Consider the following 11,665-nt stretch of genomic DNA (forward strand, 5'->3'; position numbering starts at 1 on the left):
ATTGGGACAATAATATTATCTACTCCATATGATAATTATCATAGTTACATATGTCAGTATATGTAAAGTGCATAAAATAGTGCCTGCATAAAATAACAGGCACTGTAAAAGATTGTGTTGAATAAAAAATTATATATATATGTATATATGCATAAAGCACACCAGAATCTATTCAACTTCACCTACTTGTCCTAAATTTCATATAACATTCACACCAACTGTAAGAGACTAGTTTCCCCAGGTAAATACGAGGCAAAGTTATAAGGGCAGATAATGACATGAGAGCTTAGGCCCCACAAGTATGTACTCCTTGTATTAGTGCTTTTCTCAGAGACAACTTCACATCCTTGTTTCTCAAGGTATATATCAAAGGATTCAGGAACGGAGTAACAATATTATTCAACACCGAAACTGCAGAATCCAGCCAAGAGCTGGAGACAGGCCTTAGATAAGTGAGGAACACAGGTCCATAGAAGAGCAGGATGGAAGTCAGATGGGCACTGCAGGTTGAGAAGGCTCTGCGCCTGCCTTCTGAGGAGGTGATTTTCAATATAGAGATAACAATGCGAATATAAGAAGTGAGGATAAGAAGAAAACACATGAGTGCAACAACACCTACGTTGGTGAAACTCACTGTCTGAGCTAGAGAGGTGTCTGCACAGGCCAGGGGCAGCACCACCGGGATATCACAGAAGAAATTGTTCACCTCATTGGGGCCACAATAGGGTAACTTAAAGACAAGGAATGTGAGGACAGATGCATGCAGACAGCTCCCCATCCAGGTGCCTAGAGTCATGATGCTGCACACCCTGTGGTTCATGATGACCGTGTATCGCAAGGGGTGACAGATGGCTGCAAAACGGTCATAGGCCATCACGGTGTACAGGAAACATTCAGTGCAACCCAGGAAGTGGTAAAAGAAGACCTGAGAGGCACAGCCCTGGTAAGAGATGGTCCGGCTTTGCCCCATTAGGGAAAGCATCATTTTGGGGGAATTCACTGAAGGGAAAAATATGTCAAAGACTGACAAGTTTCCCAGGAAGAAATACATGGGGACGTGGAGGTTGGAGGAAGAGAGGATGGTCAGAAGAATGAGCAGGTTTCCCAGGACAGTGAGCAAGTAGCAGGTCAGAAATAAGAAAAACAGCACATTTTCCAGCTCTTTTGTGTGTGAGATTCCCATAAGGAGGAACACAGTTACGGGAGTGTGATTCCTCATTTTCATGTCTAGTTAGACCTGGAAGATCAAAGAATGGCCTCATTGAGATGAGCTTTTCCCAAAAACACTAATACCTTCCTAGAACCCATTGGAAATGGCTAATACCTGTGTATTATAAAGAACTTCTAAATAGTAGTCAGTCCAATTCTGTCACTAATTAATGTGTGACTTTGAGTAAGTCATTTATTTAGTTTTTATCTGTTTCCTCAGATGGAAAATAGAAAGAACACAAGAGGCAGACTAGAGAGAGGGCAGAAAATAAACCTTACGGTTGGATATATCTGAGCTTAAATGTGAAATGTACTTCCCAATCTGTGATTTTGGATAACTGAAAAAATCTCTAAATCTCTTCTGTATTTGTATAGATTGTATAATAATATCTTGTTATTCTTATGAGGTTAATGCCTTAACGTATATTAAGTCCCTAGTGTACTGCCTGCTCCTACTCACCTTTGTTAAAAAAATTCATTCAAGATACTAATATTCTAATTTTAATGAGTCTTTATTCCACACAGTTCTGGGATCATCTGTTGATATGAATGATTCGTAAAACTGTTTTCTCCATCACCAGCCAAAACAACTATAAACTGAGAATTGCCTAGTGAGAATACAGTAAAATAGGATGGGGAAGATAATATTTAATGTGGGAAAAAGCAATAGACAACTATCAATATTAAATGCAACCGTCTTCTTTCAATAAATTTTATCCCTCAAGAGTATTTATGTCTGCAATATGACTGAATATGTACAATACCCACTAATGTTTTTAAAGTTAAGCTACATTAATCAGGGAATAGCTCCGGAAAATAACACGGAGTCAACTAAGCCAGTATTAGCCCAAACTAAAATAGATCAAATTCTCATATTTTTCCCACCTTCCTCTAGTACATATAACCTGACAGAAGATGAGAAGACGTGCTCTAGACAGAAGGCACTTACAGACCAGATTGAAGGGAAACTGCTGACTTGGGCTGAAAACCAGGCCCCACATCTACTCTGCCCTGATTCCTTTCCTTTTAGATGCTGTGGAAGATGAGAGCCAGCCTGTCAGGCCGTAAAAGCTGAGCGCTTCTCTTTCTCAGACGCACTCACTCAGGCCTGAAAGTCGAGTCCCAAGAGTGACTGGTCCCTGAGTAAAGGAGCAGCATTCGTTCCCTCAAGAGAGAATAAATGTGTTTGGTGTTGCTTTGGGACCCTCTTCCCTAGTGGGCACCAACTCAAAGTCTATAGAACAGAGGGAGCAGTTAGACTGCAGACTTTCCTCTTCCCTCCTTCTTTCTCCCCACGGCCTCTACCTCATTATTTCTTAGACTAAAAAAATTATGTAGCAGCAATTAGTTATTTTCAGTTTCCAAAACTCTTTGATTATCAATAACTCTTGGGTATGTTTTTCCTCTACTGGAGATCTATCCGTTGGGTTCAAATATTTGAAATTTCTCAGTGATCCTGTGCTTGGAAGATCTGTGTTTGGAGAAAGAGTCGGGGATTAGGAAAGTAACCACTTAGAAAAAGAGGCAACATTCCCATCTTGGTGTTAAAACAAAACACACCAGCAACAATTTTTTCCATATTTCGCTTTATAATTCTCCCAATGATCACTTCTTCAACTGGCTGAATTCATATTTTATCATTTTCTAAAATCTCTTTATTTTCCCTTAAGACTACTACTGATGTTTATCTTACCATACTTTAATTATTGTAACTTGGTTTAATTTCTATTTAAAGAATTCAGTCAGCTGACTGCTGTGTAGAGAATGGATCAGAGCAATCAAGAGTAGAATTTGGTAGGAGTGTTAGCACATTATTTTTACTGGCTGCCCAAAGAAACAAGCACATGGACCTGTAAAAAATGTTACGGCTAAAATCACTTTGAGCTAGTACAAAAGGCACAAAATGACAACTGTAATAAGGTTTAAGTAATTTTACAAACTTCTAATATTCGTTGTCCTTCCTTCCAAGGAATTCAGAATCAACTTCTGTCTCCATGGTTTTGAAATCATAATTACTGCTTACTGGGAATCTCCTTTTTTTTGTTTTTATCCAGACTTTTCAAGGCCTCTTTATTTAATCCTTGCATCAAACCCATGAGTTAGATCTTATTATCTTTTTAAAGATGAAAATAGGGCTCAAAATTTCAAATAGTTACCAAAATTTACTCCAAAACTCAGTCATAGAGCTTGGATTTGAATTTCAATCTATCTGCATTTGAAACTTATGTTCAATTCTAACAAAGTGGAATAAATATTTTGTCTTCATTTAAAAAGTAAACATGCTTAGTCATATATTTCTACCAATTTTTCTGTTCTTTAGCTTTGTTTTTAAAATAAAGAAAAAAATCTGATTGTCATAAAAGCTTAAAAAACTTTGACTAGGAATGACCTATATTTTAAACAGCTTTATTGAGATATAATTTACATGACATAAAACTCATCCATTTTAAGAGTACAATTGAATGAGAATATATTTACAAAGAGTGTATATTTGTAGAGTTGTACAACCATCACCACAGTTTCAGATTTCCCTTGTACTAAAAAGGAGGCCCATTTACCAGCATTTCCATACCTACCCCCAACTCTAGGCAATTATTAATCTACTTTCTGTCTCTATGTATTTGGCCCTTTTGGATATTTCTTACAAGTAGAATCATAAAGTGTGTGTTATTTTTTATTTGGCTTTTTTCACTGAACATAATGTTTTTGGGATTCATCACTGTTATTGCATGTGTTAGTATTTTGTTCCTTTATACTGATGAGTAATATTCTATTGTATGGATATTTCTAATTCCTGAACCATAGGCTAAGATTCTAACTTTTTTCTTAGTGCCTAAAGATGTATAAAAGATTATTTGTATAAATGGAGACATTTTGAGGATCTTGAAATTATTATCATCATCCAGTCATCCATCATCCTGATGGTCCAGCTTTACCTCATCAGGTAGAGCAACATTTTGGTAGAAACTACTGAAGGGAAAAATACGTCAAACACTAACAAGTTTCCCAGGAAGAAATACATGGGGGAGTGGAGGTTGGAGGAAACCAGAATGATGAGGAAGATGAACAGGTTCCCCAGCAAGGTAAGGAGGTAGAAGACAAAAAACAGGACAAAGAGCATGTTCTCCAGCCCTTCAGTATTAGGAATTCCCAACAGGATGAACTCCGTCATGGAAGTGTAGCTCTGCATGTTTATGCATCAGGCAGTCCTGGAAAAGCAAAGCAACAATCACGATATAAGATCACAAATAACTGGATCTATATCTTCCTAATAGAGTTATTTCCATCTAAGGTAGTGACTGCAAGAAAAAGAAGGCCAAAAGAGGAAAAGGAAACCAATAATAAATCTGTCCCTGCACTAAATAATGTGTCAAATTTGGCCTCAGTTTTTTCATATGTTAAGTTAGGTAGCAGAATAATGTATCTCTATAGTTGTCAAACCTCTTACAGGCATCAAGACTTATTAACAGTTTTATGTAGTTTCAATCCTATTTAACATCACACACAACTGGCATATTTCAGAACCATCTTCTCCATGGAAAATTTGTCATCAGATGACAACTTCATTTTAATTCCAGCCAATTCATAGTTAGTTGGTAAATAGTCCAATTACGCAAATATATGTATATAAAAATGTGAATCTAAACAGAAATTATATACACTTATCTATTTATTTTTACTGTCATCAGTACTCTTTCCATTCTGTAGTGTTTATATTTTTAAAAAGTATACAATTCGTGTTTATAACCTCCTCACACACATAAAGAAATTGGATTGAGACTAGAAGAAAGTAGTGCATAAGTAATGGAAATAACTACTGCATTCCACTAGAAATGTATCCCTCCTCAGCTAGAATTTATTTCTACACTACAAATCTCACAAAAGTAAATTTTAATGACATTAATATTATTTAGCATTATTAATTAGTGTCATTCATAGATAAACCTAAAAAAAATTAATTATAGTTTCTGAAGGCCCAATATCTCCTGTTCATTTGTATCTCATTTTATGTTAGCCCTCGCTATGTTGTCACTGGATATAACTGTGATCAATATTTCATCATAGGAAATAATCTGATAAATCTATTCATACTATTTATTTATTTTATTTATTTATTTTTTTGGAGGAAGATCAGCCCTGAGCTATCATCCATGCCAATCCTCCTCTTTTTGCTGAGGAAGACCGGCTCTGGGCTAACATCTATTGCCAATCCTCCTCCTTTTTAACCCCAAAGCCCCAGTAGATAGTTGTATGTCACAGTTGCACATCCTTCCAGTTGCTGTATGTGACACGTGGCCTCAGCGTGGCCAGAGAAGCTCTACGTTGGTGCGTGCCCGGGGATCCGAACCCCGGGCCACAAGTAGCAGAGCCCGTGCATTTAACCGCTAAGCCACAGGGCCAGACCTATTCATATTATTTATAAATTGTTGATCTGTTACCATTTCCTTCATGAGTTCCATTTTTGCGAAGATAAAGGCTTACGCCATGGAGAAAAATCTCACTAAGTAGAGTTTATGGCAAGAATGAAGAAGTGGAGGAAACAGGAGCTTTCAGACCATTCCTGAAATCAGTCTGCATAGTCAGGCCACTACGTAAAGCTTGTCCTGCTCAAATGTTTGAATAGATTGTGATCCTGACAAAGGTATAGACAGGAAGACAAAAAGACTCCTTTCCAGGCCAAAACTCAATTTAAACGTTGAGTTTGGGCCGTGGCAGTCAATTTAATCTCACAAACATTCATTTCCTATCTACCTGCTAGAAATATATAGACGAATAAAACAAAGTACTATTCCTTAAAGAGTTCACTCTAGAGTTATAAAGAAAACAGTTTCTAACCCTGACCCCAGCTCTACCATTTGCACCTCTGTTGTCATACGCAACACATTTAACCGCTTTGAGCCTCATCGCTCAAAGAAACAATAATGGGTAATAATATTGTCTGCCTCAAAAGGTCTTTGTGAGGGTTGAATGAGATAACATAAAATGGTTTGCTCAGTGCTTGGTGCTCAGTAGTACATGTCAATATTAGTTTAACAACTAACAATATTTGTCTTTAGCATATAAGACTATGACAATGTGGGTGATAAATTTAGTAACAACAAAAGCATTGCAGTTGGCTGAAGATATAATTAGAAATGGTCTTGAAAAAGAATCCGTGACATTTGAAAAAAAGGAACACATATAAAATCACTGATTTTTGACAAAAGAGTAAAGGTAAGACGACAGAGAAAAGATGGTTTTTCTAACAAATGGCTCTGGAACAACAGGACATCCACGTGCAAACAAATGAATCTAGATACAGACCCTACACTCTTCACAAATTAACTCAAAATGGATCACAGACCTAAATGTGAAATGCAAAACTAAAAAACTCCTGGAAGATAACATAGAAAAAAACCTGGATGACCTTGGGTATGGCAATGACTTTTTAGATACAACAGCAAAGGCACAATTCATGAAATAAATAATTGTTAAGCTCAATTTCATTAAAATTAAAAAAAAAAAACTGCTTTGTGAAAGACACTATCTAGAGAAAAAGAAGATAAGCCACAGAGTGGTAGAAAATATTTTAAAATATACAAAGGACCGTTACCCAAAACATACGAAGAACTTGTTAAAACTCAATATAAGAAAACAACTCAATTTAAAATTGAGCAAAAGATCTTCACAGACACTGCACCAGGGGCCGGCTCAGTGGCACAAGCGGTTAAGTGTGCGCGCTCCGATGCAGCAGCCCCGGGGATTGCTGGTTCCGATCCTGGGTGCACACTGACACACCACTTGTCAAGTCCTGCTGTGGTGGCATCCCATAAAAAGTAGAGGAAGATGGGCATGGGTGTTAGCCCAGGGCCAGTCTTCCTCAGTAACAAAAAAAAAAAAAAAAAAGAGGAGGATTGGCAGATGTTAGCTCAGGGCTGATCTTCCTGGAAAAAAAAAAAACAAAAACAGACTCCACACCAAAGAAGATATACAGATGGCAAATAAGCAAATGAAAAGATGTTACACATCATATGTCATCAAGGAAACGCAAATTTAAAACAATGGGATACCACTAAAAACCTATTAGAATGGCCAAAATCCAGAACACTGACAGCACCAAATACTGGTAAGGATGTGAAACAACAGGAACTCTCATTCTTTCCTGGTGGACATGCAAAATGGTACAGCCACTTTGCAAGACAGTTTTGCAGTTTCTTACAAAACTAAATACGCACTTAGCATATGATCCAGCAGTCTTGGTCATTGATATTTACAGAAAGGAGTTGAAAACTTATGTCCACCCAAAACTCCATGCATGGATGTTTATAGAAGCTTTATTCATAATTGCCAAAATTTGGAAGCAACCGAGATGTCCTTCAGTAGGTGAATGGATAAATAAACTATGGTAATCCACACAAAAGAATATTTTTCAGTGCTAAAAAGAAATGAACTATCAAGCCATGCAAAGACATGGATGAATCTTAAATGCATATTACTAAGTGAAAGAAGCCACTCTGAAAAGGGCACATACTATATGATTCCAACTATATGATATTCTGGAGACAGTGCTTGCCGGGGTTGAGGGCTGGGAAGGATGAAAGATGAACAGATGGAGCACTGAGAATTTTTAGGGCAGTAAAAATACTGCCACTATATGTGTGGCATACATATATATGTATGACACTATAATGGTGGATGCATGTCATTATATATTTGCCCAAACCCACAGAATGTACAAAACTGAGAGTGGGCCCTAATGTAAACTATGGACTTTGGGTAATTTTGATGTGCCGATGTGGATTCATTTGTAACAAATGTATCACCCTGGTGGGGGATATTTGATAATGGATCAGGCTGTGCGTGTGTAGAGGGATGGAGTATATAGGAAATCTGTACTTTCCACTCAATTTGTTGTGAACCTAAAATCCCTCTAAAAAATAATCTCTTTTTAAAAAAGGCAGAGAAAGACACAAGTCAGAAATATGTTATATTCATTAGACTGACAACAGAGCATTGCAAATATACTGGCAGAATTAAAAGATCTCTTTGTAGGCTGGAAGAGTATAAACTCTCCCTTTTATCTGAAACTTTCCAAGTTAACAACCAAATTGACAAGGTGTCTGGTCCAAACTTACCCTAGGCAAAAGAGTAAATTTCACAAATTACCTTAGATATAGTTTCAAAATCCTTTTCATTTCTCCTCTGCAGTCAGCACTTAATGCCTTATCTCCATCCAAACCTATTCTCAAGAAAGAATCTGACATCAGTCCAGGAAAAAAAAATCTAAGAACAGATACTGCATAATCATAAAATCATTTGGAAAAGGACTAAATTTCCATCACAGAAGATTTTCAAGCAGAACCTATAGGCTCATCTCTTAGGAAAGCAGAAGAAGGAATTATTCTCCTTGCAAAGAAAGGTAAGCTAGATCTTCTCTTCCAACATTAAATCCTAAAATTTCATGTTACTAGCTTTTTATAGATTTTGTGAGTTTTACAATCACCACATTCACTAATATTTGCATTTATCCCTTAGTCTTTTATATCAGAATGAAAATATAGATGCCTGTTAAAGGAAGTTCCCATATCAATAAGAGGAGTAGATTGATATTGATAAGAAGACTGTTTGCTAAGAGTGGGTATAATTTTTAATTTTTATACTAACTGCAAAATAGAATTCATGAACAAAGAATCTATCCCCTTCAATATTACTCACCTTCCCCTACAAATCTTTCTCCTGTCACACAAGCACACTTCGCTCTAAGAATTCTCCCCTTCATTTCTTCCTCAGTGCTGACTCACTAATGGATCTCTGAACTCAACAACCTGTGAGAATTTTCTCAAGTTCCACGATTCTCCTTCTTCGTTGGTTGAGTAGGGAAATGACCAGGAAAAATAGAGAAATAGGACAGAGAAAGAGAAAAAAAAAGAGAGAGTATAAGCAGAACAAGAGCTAAATGGAAGCAGGTAAAGTTTTAGACACACACCAGCTAATAGAAAACACACTGAACATGGGTAGAGAGATTTTTCTAAAGTTTCTAGGCAAGAAGAATGTGTTCCTAAAGCCAAACTTCTATTTTGGAGTAAGATGCCATGACACAGAGCCAAGACTTTGCACTTCCTCTCTTGAATCCAAGATGCAGAGATTCCACTCAGCCCTGCCATGTAGTCTGGTCCTGAAATTCTTGATTTATAATGTTTTCAAACCAGAGAATTTCTTTTGAGACAATATCCCCAGTGGCCCAGTCCCCACACTTTAGAAGCATGAATGAGCAAAGGGAGTAATTAGAAGCCTTCCTCTCTTTCCTCACACCCCTTTCCTATTACATAATCTCATTATTCCATAATATGTAATATATTCAATTTAAAATAGCATTGCAATTTTATAAATTATGTGGTAAATATTCAAAGAAGTATGAAAAAATGCTATAGTTCCTCTACCTTAACATTACCAATGTTAACATTTTAATATTTTCTTTCCAATCACCGTACCACATGGTTATGATTATATTTTTAACTAGTTACAATCATACTATATATGTAGTTTTGCATATTTTCCTTTTAATTTTAAATTTTTAATTAACAATTATATTTTCTAAAATAAACAAATACAGGTAGGTAGGTGGAAAGATATACATATAAATGCACTATGATGAACGTCTTAATTCATAATTATTCATATTCTCTTTATTAAAGATAAGCTTACCTAAATAGAAATACTATAAGAATTACAAATATTACAATTTTTAAGATTATTGTCAAATTATTTACTCTGCTAGCAGGAGTGCTTATGAAGGCTGATTTTACCAGCATTATGTATTAAAATACTTAAAAGTTGAAAGGTTATTTCACAAGCAATTGACTACCAATTATGTTTTAATATGCATTTTTGGTTAATCCTAAGGCTAAATATATTTGCAAATGTCTATTTATTATTTTTATAGCAATTAAAACACTGTGATGTTGATGTAGGGTTAGAGAAATAAACAAATGCAATAGAAGCGAGAGCATCAAAACACTCCCCTGAATATATGGGATAACTGATATAAATCAAAGGTGGCATGAAAATCATTTGGAAAATCCTTTCAATAAATTATGCTAGGACAACTGGATCAACAAGAAAAAATAAAATTAATATTTTACTACATATCATACACAAAGTCAATTCCAGGACTACCATAAACTCAAATCTGTAAGGCAAACAACAGGTTTTATAATTGTGGAAAGCGTTTTTGACCCAGATATAGAAACTAGTAACAATAAGGGAAATATTGATAATTTTGGTTGCTATAAAATTGAGAATAACATTAAAAGAGTAAAAAAGAGAAGGAAAAAGTGAAAGTCAGAGATGTTACTTATAGTACATATTAATAATAAGGACTCATATTAAAAATATGTAAAGGACTCCTGAAATGTGTATGAAAAAACAAGCAATCCAATATGAAAGTAGGCAAATGACTTGACCAGGCTTCACAAAAGAAGATGTACAAACGACCAATAAACAACAATAAAAAAATCTGCTCAGTCACTTTAATAATGAGGAAATCAATAAATTTTATTGCAATAAAATTTTGCCTAAAGGTCAAAAATCATCAATTACTAGAACTTTCACATTGCCAAAGAAGTATAAATTTATAGAACCACCTTACAAATTAGCTCATCACTTTCAAATAATTTTGGAAATACTTTCTTCATAATACAGAAATTTCTCTGTAGAAACCCCTGCACACGTGTATCAAGATAATGTATGAGTATTCATGGCAGAATTTTTGTTATTGCTGAAATGGGAACACCTAAATGTCTACCAGTCAAAAGTGAAAGTCCTTGTTGAACACTAGGATATTCAATAAAGACCCCCAGAAATGTTACACCTTAGTAATATGGGTAAAGTGTCCTTTGGGTAAACGCTACTATAGTCCCACCCTAACAAAACTTAAAAACAATCCTCAAAAAGGTCAGATAGATCCACAAGGAATTTAATACCTACCAAAATAGAGCCCAACACTCTTTAAAGAAAAAGAGCAAAACCAGATATTAACAACGTAAAATCCAGCATAAAAAAAGTACTAGAAATGCAGAGAAGCAGATAAATAAGACTTAAAACCAAAAGAAAAGATAGCAGTAAAAGACACAGGAGTAACAGATATGATGAGATTAAGAGACAATGTATTTAAAACTGCTGTTGTATGTATGTTCAAAATACTCAATGATTTAAAGGAAAAATGAATATAACGAAGAGATAAATGGAAGATATACAAAAGAACACTTAGAACTTCTAGATAAGAAAAATGCAATACCTGATATAAAAATTGCAGGAAGGGACTCCTAGCAAATTAGGCACTGGAGAAGAAAATATCAGTGAATCTGAAATCATAACAAGAGAAACTATCCAAAATGAAGAACATAATAAAAAGCAAAGGGAAAAAAAGAAAAAAAAAAACACAGAGTCTCAATGACTTGTGCTACAATGTCGAGAA

General features: G+C 35.5%; 1 protein-coding gene across 1 annotated transcript; it reads right to left on the reverse strand.

Annotated features, from left to right (window-relative positions):
* Positions 1-286: 286 nt before the first annotated feature.
* LOC131407873 (putative olfactory receptor 10D4) lies at positions 287-1,225 on the reverse strand. The gene has a single exon (XM_058544472.1). The coding sequence runs from the start codon at positions 1,223-1,225 to the stop codon at positions 287-289; it is 939 nt and encodes a 312-aa protein (XP_058400455.1).
* Positions 1,226-11,665: the final 10,440 nt, after the last annotated feature.

This window comes from Diceros bicornis, chromosome 7 (genome assembly GCF_020826845.1).
Source record: "Diceros bicornis minor isolate mBicDic1 chromosome 7, mDicBic1.mat.cur, whole genome shotgun sequence".
NCBI classification, from domain to species: domain Eukaryota; kingdom Metazoa; phylum Chordata; class Mammalia; order Perissodactyla; family Rhinocerotidae; genus Diceros; species Diceros bicornis.

What these genes read in the sequence shown, in the direction of transcription:
- LOC131407873 (XM_058544472.1), bottom strand. Translation starts at nt 1,225, where the DNA reads ATGAAAATGAGGAATCACACTCCCGTAACTGTGTTCCTCCTTATGGGA.